General features: G+C 43.4%; 1 protein-coding gene and 1 long non-coding RNA gene across 3 annotated transcripts in view; both read left to right on the top strand.

Moving 5' to 3' along the window:
* LOC115469451 (protein Jade-3-like) overlaps nt 1-17,031 on the top strand; it is a 166,056-nt gene that overhangs the window by 42,684 nt on the left and 106,341 nt on the right. Inside the window, 1 exon segment of the mRNA XM_030202120.1 lies at nt 24-106. Within this exon segment, the coding sequence (XP_030057980.1) occupies nt 24-106 (83 nt within the window).
* On the top strand, nt 1,251-16,872 carry LOC115469453. 2 transcript variants are annotated; one of them, XR_003942011.1, is made up of 2 exons: nt 1,251-1,382; nt 16,411-16,872. It is a non-coding gene; the product is annotated as an uncharacterized LOC115469453 (long non-coding RNA). The 2 variants fall into 2 exon arrangements; XR_003942010.1 differs by lacking the exon at nt 1,251-1,382 and adding an exon at nt 15,805-15,898.

The raw sequence follows: 17,031 nt of genomic DNA, 5'->3' as shown, positions 1-17,031 counted from the left end.
AAAAACAACTCTCGTTTCTGCAGGTCCTTCAACTTCTTTTTCTTCATGTAGTAAATACAGGAGCAAGTGTAAACCCTCAGCAAATGAACAAAAAAGACCCGCAGAGGTGAGAGTACAAATTTAGTTGATAAAACTTTGAAAAAAAAAATCATGTAGATTTTTCCTAGTCTCTTTACCCCATTGTAAAATTCAGTTTATAGAATTATTGCATTTTGTTTGTATATGGCATGCTACTTCAGTTGCTTAATGTTTTCAAATATCTTGTTGTCCATTTTCATATGAGGTAGAAATTAAAATTTCTGATTTACTTTTCGCATCTAAATACCACTATTAGCTACTTGTGTGCTCTATTTCATAGATTCTGGGAGAGAACAATATGATTATCTGAATTTTACAAGAATACAGGCAGTCTACTATGGAGAGAAATTTCAAGATCTTTTATATTCCTTATTTATGATGATGCATAGAGCAGAAAGCAAATGAGCAATGTTGTACAAAATATGGGAGAAGAAAGAAATATGAATTTTGCAGTATAGATAGTTCCTTGTCATCAACAGCAGGTGAATCCAGAGACTTGTGGGTTATGACCTCTACCAGCAAGTGGAGATAGAGTACCAAACTGAACTCTGCCACATAGGACGGTATGCTCCTTGGTCAGTCAATATTCTCTATCTCCAGCAGGCAGTGGACAGTCCCTCAAGCTCCTGGTTTCTCCTGGTTCTGTGACTCCTGTTCCAGATTCAGTTCAGTTGAGCTTGGGGGTGTCTAGGCCGGTAGAGGTCTTTTTCCTCTCTCCCACCCCTCTCCTGCCAATTCTTCCTACTCCTCCTCCTTACAGAAATTTGAAAAAAGAAATAAATAATGCTGGAAGAGAGCAGGTTTCTGCTTATGTGGCATTCTGGAGGAGAAGGGTTGTCTTTGCGTTCTTGCAGCTGTCAGTATTCAGCCACTTGATTGGAGTCGGAAGGCCTGGGGTACCATTAAGGCCATCAAAATTGTGAGTATGAGCTTTCATTCTTCCCCTCTGTCAGGTTTGTGCAGTTGCTGTGGTACACTTATTTCTTTTTGATCAGCCTGTGTGGTGGTTTGCTTGTGTATTAGGGATAGTACTGTTGGGCCAGTGCAGGAGCGATTTTTGGCATTTTTTAATTTTTTTAACAGTACCTTTCTTCATTTGGCAGCAGCCATTTTGGTCACAGGCTGCAATAATGGTTTGCTCTTTCTCCTTTTCTTTCTTTGCAGCTTTCGGACCATTGTAGACGGACGGCACCAGTTTCTTTGATTGGCGGAAGATTTTTGCCTCCCTTTGTGATTTTGGGTCTCGGCTCCTTCTCACATGGCAAATTCCCACACAGAAGAAACCTGGACCTTGCTGCTCCCAGGTCACTCTCAGCTTCTCAGCTGTCCTTTCAGCCTTCTCCAGGCTACTTCTCCCACCTGCATTTTCAGTCTGCAGCTCACTTCTCTTTCTGAGGCCTGGGCTGCGCTGACGTGGTCTGTCCTCTTTTTTTTTTCCTGGGGGGAGTGCATTTCCTTCTTGCCTTGATCTACAGGGCAAAATCTCCTCATGGTTGCTTGGCCTGCTGTTTCCCATCTGCATAGGCAGCCTTCAGCTTGTGCCCACACTTGCAGAGGCATTTGCTGCCCTTTGCTGCTTTTACCCCAGGTATTGGATTACGGTGTGCCCTGTTTTGGTAGCTGTGACTCTATGCTGCTTGGACTGGGGTTTTTTCCCCCTCCTTCCTGAAAATCACCCCATTTGCTATATCATTTGCACTGGCTTCCAGTAGAATCTAGGATAAAATTAGCATTGACACATAAAGCTTTCTATGTATCTAGCCCTTCATATCTGTTTAATCTTATTATACCCTATATGCCAACTCGGATTCTTCGATCATTAACAGATAATAGATTGGTGATTCCGCCACCATATAAAGCTAGATGGGAATCTACTCGAACATCTGCATTTTTTTTTCTGGCTCCAACACTTTGGAATAGCCTTCCTAAAGAACATAGGCTTGAGGATTCTTACACTCATTTTCATAAAATTCTTAAAACACATTTGTTTCAAGAATCTTTTGGAAACACTGCTTAGAATCAAACTGGAAGAAAAAAAAGGGGTGGGGGGATTAATGCCCCTTGCTGTTTTTGATATATATGAATGTTTTTATTAATTGTATATTTTTAGTTTGGATGGTTTGCTGTGCTTTTCTATCACATATGGATTTGTGATTTTAATTGTTTTAATGTTATATTTGATTGTAAACCGTTCTGATTTACTCTGTAATAAGAAACGGTCTAGTAAATAAATAAACGATAAACGATCTCTAATGCAGGGGCAGCTTGTGGCCTGTGTCCGCAGGAGCATCTAGTGGTGCGCTGCCGCAACGGCCGTCTTTGGGGCACGTCAGGGCATGGCCTCCCTAAGGCGGCGATTCCATATGGCGTTGGGAGCCTTAGACTCTCGATCGTCTGGCCTGGTTTTTTGTCCCATGTGGCATTGTCATCCTTCAGCTATCAGCTGCATTTGTGGACTTTGACTTCAGCATATGGGCGGCATTTCCACCTTGCAGCGCTCTATGCCTTTAGCCACCTTGGATCCGTTCCAGCATGGGCGATTGCCCTTCAGATTTAGTGCTTACACTATTGGCCTTTGGGCCACTGTAACCTTGTGGCTTGGAGTACTTGCTGGGTGGGATGCCCCTTGGGTGTCTGGCAGTCAGAAGCCTTCTGATTTTTGCAAGACAGTTTGTGGCACCTTCAGTGGCCTTTTCTTGGCTGCTGTTCTGGGACCCTCCTGTTGGGGGTTATGCAGGTTGCCTGACCTTGCTGCCCACTGCATACTTTCAGGTTTTTGCTATCTCAAGTGCCCTTTTTCCACTGGGCAGGTGGTATGGTTGTGTCTTTTTGCTTCTACAGGCACTCTGCTGTTAGCAGCTCCAGCTGTGTTGGCCTCCAGCAGTTCCTGTGGCTGTTATAGGCCTTTGCTTCACAGTGACAGCTTCAGCTCAGCACATGGCTATGGCTGTTTGGGTAGCTCGTGGCTCTATGGTATCAGCAGAATTTGACTCCTCATGTCTGTTGAGCTGCTTCTGTTGGTACAAGTTGTAAGCCACATTGAGCCTGCAAATAGGTGGGAAAATGTGGGATACAAATAATAATAATAATACAGCACAGTTTCCCCTTTCCACGTGCTGTTCTGCTTGGTTGAGCGTGGTTCTGGCTACACCTAGTGGCTGCATCCCCATATCTAGCGAGGTCCACTCGTGCTTCGCTGGTCCTAGTCTCAGTTCAGTTTCATCTTGAGGAGATGTTCTCAGTTTCCTCTCTGTTGGTTGGAATGGCTCTGTCTGAATGGGGAGCAAACCCCTCTTTTTTGTGTGTGGACCTCTAGTCTTGATTCTGAACATAACCATCTGTGCCTGGTAGCTGTGGCTCCTTTATGGGGCACAATTCCATTTCAGATGACTGGGTGCAGTCTTCCTGTTGAGCACAGCTTCATTGCTAACCCTTTCTCTCTCTACAAGTAGAGCACGTCATTGACTTGGGGTGGGGAGCACGGTTTCATTGTAGGACGTTATCTCCTTTCTCTGTTTATGCCTCAGTTTCATTCTAGGAGTTGTCCAAAGCTCCGTTTCTGGATGTGTAGTTCAGTTCCATTTCTGATTACCGAGCACTGCTCCTTGTCTGGCTCGGGGATGCAGCTCTGTGTCTCTGGGTACAACTGTATCTCTGGATGAGGAGCACTGTGCTATTCATGGAAGTGGAAGTGCACCTGCCTTTGAATGTGTGCGACGGCTTTGACGCTGTTCCATATCTGATTGTCGGACTGGCATCAATCTTGTCATCTGCAACTTTTTCCACTTTGTTGGGAAATCTGTTCTAGCCGGGGAGTGCACCTCTGATATTCTGTAGTGTACAGCTTGGACCTTTCTGTTCGGAATTTTGGTAGCAGGCAGCGTATTTACCTCATCCTGTGACTGTAGGGTTTTGCTTGGCTTCGAGCCTGGGACATAGTGTCACCTTATCTTGTGCAACAGGATCCTCCCCGTCTTATGTCAGAGTTCTCCTTCATGCTCAAACTGACTGCATCTCTGCATGGTCAGCGTGACTTCAGCTTGGATTTTTTTTGCTTGGTTCCATCACTGATTTGAAATCATGACAGTGTGCTGTTCAGAAACCTTATTCGAGTTGAAGTGACTCTCAGTATGATCCCTTCATTGTTGCCTGTGGTGGTTTCAACATTTCTATTTCCATTAATCCGCTGTTTCCTCCATTCTTCAGGAGGAAAGTTATCCTGGGAGTTTTCATCTGCTGCTTTATATCATGGCTACTGTGGGCCTTTCTGGTACCTTCAGGCCACCAATGGTCTCCCTTCCTTCCTGCTCGTGGTGGGCCCCAGTTGGGGCAATATAGTCTCATATGCAGCCATAGCTTGCTGGAGTCTCCTATATGTCCTCTGGGCATGTCTCCTCTTTATTCTGTTCTATGTAGGTCCCCTATGTGGTCCTTGTGACGCACATTTTCCAGACCTTGTCCGGTTGATGGTTTTGTCTAGGTCTAAGGCATCCTTCAAGGCGTCTGTTCTTTCTCTGGCTGTGTCTGGTTCCCACCCTTTTTAAGCACTGCTTTGCTACATCCCACAAGTCTCTGGATTCATCTACTGCCGATGACAAGGAAGGAAAAATGGTCTTACCTGGGCATTTTCTTTCCTTTAGTCACAGCAGCCAAATCCAGAGTCCCACCTTTTCAGGAGGTTGACGCTATCAGTTCAGTCTGCTTCTCTGCTTGGGTTTCTTTTGTGGTTGCCTGTGCATAGTTCTGCTAGTTGACAGGTTTATGCTGCATTTCTGTGAGGAGGAAAAAATGTTTGCCTTATTGTCCCTTCTGCTTTGTTTATAAGAAATACTGACTGACCAAGGAGCAAACTGTCCTATGCAGCAGAGTTCAGTTTGGTACTCTCTATCTCCACTTGCTGGTAGATGGTCATAACCCACAAGTCGCTGGATTCGTCTGCTGTGACTAGGGAAAGGAAATTATCAGGTAAGTCATAATTTTTTCCTCAGGATATGAGACTCAAAGGGGGTAAATAGAGGAGCAATATCGGAAAATATTTTTATAGAAAAGTTGGTGAGTACATGAAGTGGTCTTCAGAGCAGGGAGTAGAGGCTTAAATGGTAACAGACTTTTTTAGTGGGTATTGTTTCTTTTTCCTAATTGCAAAAAAGTGAAGCGTGACTTAGTAGCATGTATTTGAATTGTCTAGCTGGTCACTCTTAAGTGATTGTGCTATAATGAGTATATTACTCAACAATCTGATAACTGCTCTCTTTGATCAGTAGCATCAGCTAATCAGTGCTTGCTTTTGGGTCTAATACCTTTCCATATTTCACTCCTTTCATAGAAACAAATGGTGGCAGCTATGTCCGCTCAGTCTTCTAACCACATCCTTACCAGTTACCTTTAACTGCAACATTAGAAATGGACCTCTACCATTTCACAACAAAAACTTCTCATAAAGGTTTTACAAAATAATAAATATTCAAGTGGTACATATATAGCAAAGTAACAAAAGAAAAAATGCACGTACACAAGCATACAGACATATGCATACATACAGGTACAGGGGGCGCTCTGCATGGTTTCCTTAACCTGCACCCTCATCCCTTCCCTCTGCTATCACAACCTTATTATCCCTCCTGGGGTGGCTCTTGATAATAGTGATGTGTATTCCATTTTCTTTGTTATATATTCTACTGTGGAACTGCCTGAAATCTTTACTGTGATGGAAATTTATGCCTTTCTTAATGGTTGATATGTATCTAGTTTCTGAACCATATACTTTACTACTGGTTGCCATATGTACAGCTCTTATAGTTTATTTCCAGTTGATAAACTGCTTTTCCTGCAAAATATAACAAACCAATTTACAGACTAAAAATTCGGTTAGCATGGGATTGGCAGGGGTGACATTGATCCTGAAGACTGGTAAGGATCCCTCCTAGTGCGGGTCCTATCGCTCCACTGCTTTGTTAGGTACAGACTACAAGATATTTACAAAGATATTAGCCATGCACCTCCAGACCTATATGCCTAAACTAATTTAGGATGATCAAACAGGGTTTATAAGTGGTCGCCAAGCCTTTGATAATATTAGAAGGGTATTACGTGTGATCACTATGGCCCATGAACGGGTGGATTCCGTGCTGATACTGGAAATCAATGCTGCAAAAGCGTTTTTATACGGTCTCCTGGATTTTTCTTTTTAAAACTCTTAACCAAATGGGGATTACGGAGCAGTTCTATTTGGCAAATCTCGGTTTGTAGCAGCAAAACCCCTTCGTGAAAAGCTCCACTGGCTCCAGATTAAAGAACGTATTGAATTTAAACTCTGTGCTCTTATGCACAAGATAGTTTACGGGGACGCTCCTTCTTATATGTATAGCCTGATTGACCTTCCTCCATGAAATTCTGTGAGGTCGTCCCGCACCTATAATCTACACTTTCCTAACTGCAGAAACCTGAGATACAAGCTACTTTTTGCCTCCTCTTTTAGCTTTATGAGTCCCCGTTTTTGGAACGCATTACCACTATCGTTAAGAGAGCTATACGATCACAGCCTGTTCAAGAAGTCCCTAAAGACCTACTACTACTACTATACTATTTAACATTTCTAGAGCGCTACAAAGTGTACGCAGCGCTGTACAAACACAGAAGAAAGACAGTCCCTGCTCAAAGAGCTTACAATCTAAATAGACAAAAAGTAAAGCATTTAATATTTAAGCAGTCAAGCACAAGAGAACAGTCACAGAAGGACTGAAGATGTTGAAGGGTGGTCAGTGTGATTAGGTGTAACTCTGGTTGGAGTAGTGGGAGAAGGTAATAGAAGAATAGAAATGGGTGAGGTAAAAGTAATGAGTGGGTTGATAGGGAGGTTATATAAGACATGTCACTCTAGGGGTGGGTGGGTAGAGGGGTAGGGTGGGCGGGACTAAGTCTAAAGCAGGAGAAGGTATTCTCTGCAGCCTATCTGTGAGATGGAAAATGCTCTCTGAAGCTGCTGCAGCTATAAGTTGTTAGTTTTCTCTCCCTGAAAGAGATCCAAGCCACACCCACGAAGTTCAAACTGTCAGTTCAAACCGTGAGGGTGCGGCGCGCTGAGAGGGAAGGGAAACGACGAGGAGGCGAGCCTGCCTGCCTGCCTGCTCCTTTCACTGCCAGTTCGCTGCGACTTCGGGTGAACAAAAGATTTAAACTCAGGGAGCACAGGTGCACAAATGGAAGGGAGTGGGAAGGCAGGGAAGAGAGAATTGCTGGACATGGATAGGAGGGGAGTGGGAAGGCAGGGAAGAGAGAATTGCTGGACATGAATGGGAGGGGAGGGCAGGGGAGAGAGGAGAATTGCTGAACATGGATGGGAGGGGAGGGGAGGGCAGGGGAGAGAGGAGACATGCTGGACATGGATGGAAGGGGAGGACATGGATAGGGGAGTGGGAAGGCAGGGAAGAGAGAATTGCTGGACATGAATGGGAGGGGAGAGAGGAGAATTGCTGAACATGGATGGGAGGGGAGGGGAGGGCAGGGGAGAGAGGAGACATGCTGGACATGGATGGAAGGGGAGGACAGGGAAGAGAAAATTGCTGGACATGGAGGGAGGGCAGGGCAGGGGAGAGAAGAGAATCGCTGGACATGGGAGGGGAGGGCAGGGGAGAGAGGAGAATTGCTGGACATGGATGGGAGGGGAGGGCAGGGGAGAGAGGAGACATGCTGGACATGGGTGGGAGGGCAGGGAAGAGAGAATTGCTGGACATGGAGGGAGGGGAGGGCAGGGTAGAGAGGAGAATCACTGGACATGGATGGGGGGAGGGCAGGCGAGAGAGGAGACATGCTGGGCATGGATGAGAGGGGAGGGCAGGGGATAGATGAGAATCGCTGGACATGGGAAGGGAGGGCAGGACCTACCTATGTGATCGATCATACTCCGCTGCTGCTTGACCTCCTGCAATTCCTCATTCCTTTATCCTTTTGTTTCCCTTCCTTCCCCTCGTCTGCCTTATTCTCTGTTGCTCTAGAATTACTATGTTACTATTTTACTTGAATGTTGTAAGCCACATGGAGCCTGCCTCAGTGGGAATTTTGTGGGATATAAGTGTTCACAATAAATAAAATAAATAAGTTTCTATCTTTCTAGCATGAGTAAAATGTTTTATATACTAGACCCTTGTCTACTGTTCAAGTCAATGGGGCCTATGGTGAAAGCTTTGAACTATCGATGGACACATGACAGGGGTATGCACTGTCACCTTTGTTGTTTGCCTTAACAATGGAACCCTTTGCTACATTGATTCAAACTAGGGTGGATATAAAGGGTATTCGGGGGGGGGGGGGGGCTCACAACTAAGTTATTATTTGCTGATGATGTCCTTCTTACTTTTGAGGAGTCCCAGGACATCACTCCCAGGGGTTCTTGAGGATTATGGGAGGGTTTCAGGATTAAAATAAATTTGACAAAGTCAGAACTCTTAAATATTTCTCTGAGGAGGGAAGATATTGCTTGGAGACAAACGCGCTAATCTTTCCATTGGGCGGATAAATCCTTGAAATATCTTGGGGTGCCGTAGACAGCTAAGAGGGGAGATCTTTACAGAGCTAATTACCCATCCTTGTTGCGTGCGATTTGGAATGATCTTGATAAGTAGGTCCACCTTCATGTCTCTTGGTTGGGCAGAGTCCAGGTGGTCAAAATGGTGCTACCTAAGCTATTATATCTTTCGTCACACTCCGTATAGCTTTACCAGATGCATTTTTTCGGAGTGTACGCCGTAGAATTTTTCAATATATCTGGAGGCATAAACCACAGAGGGTCCCAAGATCAGTGATGTTTCAACCTAAGGGAGAGGGATGGCAATTCCTAATTTTAAATGTTACTGTTTGGTGGCCCAAATGAAATATCTGGTGGCTTGTCAGAAAGACACTCAGATGGAACAGCATATGATGGAGGCAAGACATTTGGTGTGGGTCACTTGGTTATCCTTGGGTGACATACGGGCGTTATATAAGCAGGTTAGCCCCATTATGGCCCTACCCCTACAGGTCTGGGTATGCACTAGAAAGCACTTCTTTCATGGGAGGTCTTATTTTCAAGCTACCATTAGGGTGGCAGAAGGATTTGCAGCAGGCCAGTCTGATCCCCGATGGGCTGTCTCAGGCCTGACACAGTTGGGTAAATTAGGTGATGAGGGAACTGTGGTCTCCTTTCTTGACTTGGAAGAAGAATATGGTTTGACCAAGGAGGACTTCTATCATTACAGACAAGGGTCTGATTTTATACATCGCCAAATGCTCAGGACACCCGGTCAGGACACCACTCTCTGAGGGGGCTATGCAAGGGAGGAGTGGTAGGGGTTGTATTTCTAGATTTTACCGGGCCCTGCTACAACAAGATGCTCCCCCTATTAAATATATTTGGAGTTGGGAGCGAGTATTAGGGCGGGATTATTAGGGCAGGATTATTCTAAACAAGAGTGGGAGCAAATATGTAAAGGGTTACTTAGTCTTAACAGTGAGTAATATGGTAGAAAATGAATATAAATTGTTGTATATGTGGGAATCTCCAGAATGTTTGCATACTATTTATCCATCTTCTGCTCAATGTTGGCGTAATTGTGGACTACGGGGCACCTTTATACACGTTTGGTGGGACTGCCCCCAAGCTCAGACATATTGGTTAATGGTTTTTGGACTGCTTCAGTACATTTTGCGAATATCATTGTCAGCAAATATGGGTTATGAGTTATTGCTCACTAGATCTTCGGAGCTGCCAAGAAGGTATTGCAAACTGACTTTTAATATGATGACTGGACGTTTAGCTTTGGCAGCTCTTTGGCAATAACCACGGATCCCTATACGTCAATACCTGGTAGCTAAAGTGGACTTTGTGTGCTGTAAAGTTGACAGTGCTTCAAAGGAACAGATTAAATTCCTTTGTTTGGATTTGGGATCCATTTATACAGTGGAGAGCTGGGGTGATAGTATAGTAGCCTGGCGCCTGGGATTTCCCCTTGGATCATCTTGTCCTTTGGGGGGGGGGGGAGTTGATTGTTAGGGGAGTATTTGGATCTTGCCTCAAGGTTTGAGTTGGCATTATATCTCTGTTGGAGTCCCTCAGGGATCTGTCCTTGGACCCCTTTTTTTCAATCTATACCTCTTCCCTGGGCTCCCTGATCTCATCTCATGGCTTCCACTATCATCTGTATGCTGACGACACCCAGCTTTATCTCTCCACACCAGACATCACTGCGGAAATACAGGCCAAAGTATCGGCCTGCTTATCCAACATTGCTGCCTGGATGTCCAACTGCCACCTGAAACTGAACATGGCCAAGACCGAACATCTTGTCTTCCCACCCAAACCCACTTCTCCTCTCCCTCCACTCTCTATCTCAGTTGATAACACCCTCATCGTCCCCGTCTCATCTGCCCGCAACCTCGGTGTCATCTTCGACTCCTCCCTCTCCTTCTCTGCGCATATCCAGCAGATAGCCAAGACCTGTCGCTTCTTCCTCTATAACATTAGCAAAATTTGCCCTTTCCTCTCTGAGCACACCACCTGAACTCTCATCCACTCTCTCATTACCTCTCGCCTTGACTACTGCAACCTACTCCTCACTGGTCTCCCACTTAGCCATCTATCCCCCCTTCAGTCTGTTCAGAACTCTGCTGCACGTCTTATCTTCGGCCTGGACCGATATACTCATATCACCCCTCTCCTCAAGTCACTTCACTGGCTTCCAATCAGGTACCGCATACAGTTCAAGCTTCTGCTACTAACCTACAAATGCACTCGATCTGCAGCCCCTCCTTACCTCTCAACCCTCATCTCCCCTTACTTTCCTACCTGTAACCTCCGCTCTCAAGACAAATCCCTCCTTTTAGTACCCTTCTCCACCACCGCCAACTCCAGGCTCCGCCCTTTCTGCCTCGCCTCACCCCATGCATGGAACAAACTCTCTGAGCCCATACGCCAGGCCCCTCCCTGCCCATCTTCAAATCATTGCACAAAAACCCACCTTTTCAATGTCGCCTTCGGCACCTAACCACTACACCTCTACTCAGGAAATCTAGACTGCCCCAACTTGACATTTCATCCTTTAGATTGTAAGCTCCTTTGAGCAGGGACTGCCCTTCCTTGTTAATTTGTACAGCGCTGCGTAACCCTAGTAGCGCTCTAGAAATGTTAAGTAGTAGTAGGTATGACGTTTGTAAATGCTGGCAAGTTGTTTTGTATTGTGTTATCTTCTCCTTTGGTTGTATTTTTTGGATTTCTATAAAATTTTATTTAAAAAATAAAAAAAGGAATGGTACAGAAAGAGAAATGAAGATATTCATACAGAAATATACAGAAATCAGATAGATAAAAACCCTTTTGTAATGGTAAACAGAGAACTAGAATTAAGATACTACTGACTTGCAATATCCACCGTAAAACCTTCAGTGTCTCTTAGTGGTGCAGAAGCTTGTCAGTACCTTTGTGCTGGAGCAAGGGAGCCCTGTAGTTTAAATGTAAAATGCCTTCTTGCAGTCTGTTGACAGATGATTTTCATTTTGTTCTTTCTAAATTAATGGAATGTTTGGGAATTGGTCTACTCAAATGTCGCCTCCTCTCTCACTTCCAGGTTACACATACACACAGGCTAGATATCTATAAAATAAGATTAACGGGATATTGATAGTGCCTTGTGCTGGAAAGCCGTTTGGAAGTTGCAATCGTTTTTTATTTTTGCTGTCTTGGATTGTACATAAAATGTTTTTACCCTGAAGCAGCTTTGAGTGTCGAAACTGGGAAAACCTGTTGGGATATGAGTGACTATACTGGATTATCATCAGGATTGTAGAGATACTTTGTTATTCCAAGATAAATAGTATGGTAAAATATTGATGTGGCAACCAAGTATTTTTTTTTTTACAATATTTCCTGAGCTCATTCTGTCTTTTTTATTTTTTTGGTTATTTGAAGGACTATTTTGTGGTCCATATATAAGTGGAGTTTTTTTTTTATGACTGATGATTATAGTGAGCCACCTATATAATGTAGGCTTGCCTTACAATTAGGTGTCTCCTTTTCTGCCGAGGTCTTTTTTTTCTCCACTTTAGATTTCTGAGGCAATCCTTCTGGTACAGAATATTTACTGTAGAATTGATTGTTTTGGATGTGTTTTCAATAACCCCGATATTGACTGGTTAAATGCCACAGCAAGGGTACTAGGGGGGTAAAATTTGTAGAGGTAATAAATGATTACTTGTTGGAGCAACTGGTTCAGGAACCAAAAAGAGGGGGAGCTATTTTAGATCTAGTTCTTATTGGGATGCAGGACTTAGTACTGTCAGCAATCATTGTCTAGGGTTGGTCCCTGGGTCCAGTTCACAGAGGCAGTGGGTTCCCAAAGAATACGCAATCCACGCGGATTTGGATATATAAAGTATATTATATTTGCATATATGTATTGGCTCACAGCACTTAGTACAGGTAACTGGTACAGGGCTGTATCTGTGTGTGTTTAGGGAGAGAAAGACAGGATAGGGTGTTTGTTCAGAGGAAGGGAGAAGCCTTGGGGTTGTGCTGCAAGAGGTATATATGTGTGTAGAGGGAAAGGAAGAGAGAGAAGCTGCCATCCACCAGAGCTCTGTGTTCTGTTGGCTAAAGATGGAGGTGTGCAGAGAAAGAAGAAACAAAGGCAGCCCAGCAGAGTCCCGTGCCCTGCGGGCTCAGAGACCAAGAGAGAGAGAGAGGTAGTGCCCTGGACACAGAGAAGTGCCCTGGACACAGAGAAGTGCCCTGCACAGAGAGAGAAGCAGTAGACCCCAAGCAGAGCTCTGTGCACTGCTGCACAGAGAAAGACAGCCCCCAAGTAGTGCCCTGCGCTCTGCTTTATACCTAATAAGAACAGAGCGCGCGAACAGGAGCAGAGAGAGATCAAAAACTTCTCTCCTTCCCAGTTATTTCCTTTACAGAACTCCAGATACTTTCTGAAGTCAGGAAAGGTGACAACTTTCACAGGTTGTCCTGTTTGAAGTTACTAGTCATGGAGCCTCACTGTCTGGCTTTGGTTGCTCTGAAGCCCTGCTCCCAGATGGAACAAAAGGTATGTTAATCAAGAGTAATTGAGAAACCAAAGGGCTATCAGGCCTCTTACCACCATTTGGTGCCATCCTCAGTGCTTCCTGAGGGAAGGGGTGGTTCTCAGAGGTCAGAAGCTGGTTTAATATTGTCAAGCTGGTTTCATATTAATATAAGTATGTCCAGCAATAATTTTGACTTCCAGCACTCCTGACAAGTACAAGGGGTAACACTTGAGAAACACTGATCATAACGTGATCAAATTTCACAACTTGGGTGCAGTCACTAAGAAAATCTATTGTAGCAGCCTTTAATTTTCACAAGGGTAACTACGATAAAATGAGGAAAATAGAAACAGAGAAAAATGTAAGCCGATAAAGACCATAATGCCTATCCATTCAATTCATTCCCTCTACTCTCGCTATCACTCCCTTAGAGATCCTATGTACTTGTCCCAAGCTCTTTTGAATTCAAATACTGTTTTCGTCTCCACCACTTCCACTGGGAGGCCATTCCACAAAGTCACCACTCTTTCCGTAAAGTATTGCCTCATGTTACTTCTGAGTCTATCCCCTTTCACCTTCATCCTATGCCCCCTCGTTCTAGAGCTTCCTTTCAATTTAGAAACTCGCCTCCTGTGTATTTATGCTGCCTAAGGTATTTAAATGTCTCTCTCATCTCTCCCCTCTCCCATTTTTCTTCCAAAGTATACCTATTGAGGACTTTAAGTCCCCATACACTTAAGACAAAGACCACTAACCATTTTAATAGCTGCCCTCAGGACCAACTCCATCTTGTTTATATCTTTTTGAAGGTGCAGTCTCCATAATTGTACACAATATTCCAAATGAGGTATCGCCAGAGTCTTGTACAGTGGCATCTTCATCAACTCCTTTTTCCTACTGGCCATTCCTCTCTCTATGCACCCAAGCATCTTTCTAGCTTTTACTTTTGCCTTTTCTACCTGTTTGACTAACTTAAGATAATCACATATGATAACACCCTAGTCCTGCTCCTCGTTCATGCACAAAAGTTCTTCACCCCCCTAAACTGTACGGTTCCCTTTTGCTTTTGCAGCCCAAATGCATGACTTTTTTTAGCATTAAATTTAAGCTGCTAAATTCCAGGCCATTCCTCTAGCTACGCTGAGTCCTTCCTCATGTTATCCACACCATCAGGTGTTGTGGCGAAACGGGGTTTTTCATGCCTGTGATTTTTATTATTATTCTTATGACATGTATTTCTCTTGTTTGGCCAGCAGGTGGTGCTTGTCCTCTGCTTTAAAGCTGTTGCAGAAGTGACTGTTTTCCTTTCAGCTTAAGCCCTGAGGGAAGGTATCCTGTATTGCTATTGTCCAAATACCCCTCAGTACTAATGTTCTGGGCTCTGGTTGGCCATGAAATGCAAAATCCAGCCAGAATGTGCTGGATTCCCTCAGTCTCAGAGGGAGTGAGGAGTGTAAAGATCTCTGTACTGAGACCCTGTTCAAAACCTGTGAGCAGTTATTTTCCTAAACTCCCCAGGTACTAATCAGGTAGTAAGTTTTAACGTTGATACCTGTTAATTTACCTGTTGTTGTTTGCTGTTTACACCTTCTTTTCACCATTCACTATTCCACTTTTCTTATAATAAACCTATTAGTTTATTAGCTGTGTTCTAGACTGACTAAGAATCCTGGTGGTTTGTGTTCTCGGTCTGTGGGTGTTTTCTAGGAACTGTGGGACTCCTGTGATTTTTTTTTTTTTCACTCGATAAATAGTTAAGCTCTGGAACTTGTTGCTAGAGGATGTAGTATCAGTGGTTAGTGTTTCTGGGTTTAAAAAAAAAGTTTTGGACAAGTTCCTGGAGGAAAAGTCCATAGTCTGCTGTTGAGATAGACATGGAGAAAGCCACTGCTTGTCCCTGGGATCAGTAGCACAAATCGTGCAACTATTTGGGATTCTGTTAGCTACTTGTGACCTGAATTAGCTACTGTTGGTAGCAGGATACTGGGCTAGATGGACTATTGGACTATTGGTCTGACCTAGTAAGGCTGTTCTCATGTTCTTATGTATACAAGCTTGCACCCTTGGGAGGACTGAGGATTTCATGTGAGGACCTGCATAAGCCCAGAAAAAAATTCTAGGCTTTCCTAGGCCTTATGAGAAATGCATTGTGTAGATTGATATTCCCAGTTCATGATACCTTGCTGACTGTGGATCACACACATTGCAGGTAAGGAACATAGATTTTCATTAATAGTACCATAAGCCTTTGACTGTATACCTCATCTTTTTAGGTAACAAAGTGTTGATTTCTGCTCTGTAATAAAATGAGCCTCCTTATAATAGAATAATGATAACTTTTAAATATTTATAGTCTGCTTTTTAAAATAATGCACAAGGTGGCTGAAATATTTTTAGAATTCAGGTACAATATTTTCCTTCCCAAAAAAGCTTAAAACGTAAGTGGTCAGTTAGAGATGGTCTTGCCGAAGTTCACAGAATGTAAGTGGGGAAATTTCTTAGTGTGAATTGTCATCATTCATCTAGTTTGTAATCTAGTTTACCTTTAGATTTCTGAGTTTATTTTATGCAAGATAGTATCAAATGTTTTGCCTTGCTGATATTGCTCAGTTTCAGTGTATGTCTCGGTCTGATTCTTTAATTATACAAATTTGAGTTTTTTTGATTAGGTGGCACAGTATACTTCTGGCACATCCATGCTGCCTTGGTCCTGTGAACCAGTGAACTGTATCCCAGCCTTCTGTAGAGTCCTTCATTTATTTTTCCGCCACCCCAGGTCAGATATAATTGGCTTTTAATTTCTAGCCTGTTCTGTTGTGTAAAGGGACAACATGTGCCCTTCTCAAATTCCACAGAGCCATTGCTATTGCCAAAAGTCTATTGAACAAGTCCTTCAGTGGCCTCGCAAGAACCTCTGACCCTCGTACTATTGTAATATGCATCCTATCCTGCCTCATGATGTTTGTCAAGCTAGTTCAACAAAGTAGATACCTTTCTTTTTTTTTTTTTAATCTGCAAATAGTATTGTATCTATCCCACTTCAGTTTGTACGCTTGCCAGCCTATTAGCATTCCTCAAAATTTTCTTCGTTGAATATAAAACAGAAATATTTAGCATTTCAACTTTTTCATCTCTTTCCACATATTGCTTTATGTTGCTTTTCAGTTTTTAGATTTAAACCTCTAGCCTTCTTCCTTTGACTTGCCTAAAATAAGACCTTGCTTTTCCTCTAGCTACCTTTATTCTACTCGCGCTTGCCATCCTGATTTCTTTCCTCATCTCTTTCAGCTTTACCAGATAGGGATCCAGTCTCACCTGTCATCAGCTTACCACCTGCAGACAGATGGTGAAACAGCAAGTAAATCAAATCTTTGAGCAATACCTTTTGATGCTTCTGCAGTTTCAAGCTGGACAAGTGGACTTTGTTTCCATCAACTTAATTTTTTGAAAATGGTGCATATCATACCCTTTGGACATATTCCTTTACCGTCTTCCGCTAGATTGGACTCCACAAGATGATCAGCTTTCTATTGTATAGAACCAACCCTTGAATTCATTACCCATGCTGCTTCGCCTTGAACTTTTGTTTCCTAAATTCAAGACTACCCTGAAAACCTATTTATTTAAAACTGTTGTTGGAGATACTTGCTGAGCACTGTTTTTTGCACTGGGCAACTGCGACCTGTATTTTGTTCTGGGATATGTATATGGTTGATGTTTAGCTCTTAATAAATTTCCTGTGGCATGATTGATGTTGGCTGTTTTTTTCCTCTGTTCTATTTGAATTGTAGTTCTTTTCTCTTTTATAGACGTAATTTTTTTTTATTGTAAACCACTATGTTATGTTTTTTTATGAATGGTGGAATATCAAATAAAGTTCAACCATAACTTAAGTCCAAAGCCCTGCTG

The sequence above is a fragment of the Microcaecilia unicolor genome, chromosome 4 (assembly GCF_901765095.1).
Source record: "Microcaecilia unicolor chromosome 4, aMicUni1.1, whole genome shotgun sequence".
Taxonomy (NCBI): Eukaryota; Metazoa; Chordata; class Amphibia; order Gymnophiona; family Siphonopidae; genus Microcaecilia; species Microcaecilia unicolor.
The sequence above is the reverse complement of the archived record's forward strand: the minus strand, read 5'-3'. Positions and strand labels throughout refer to the sequence as shown.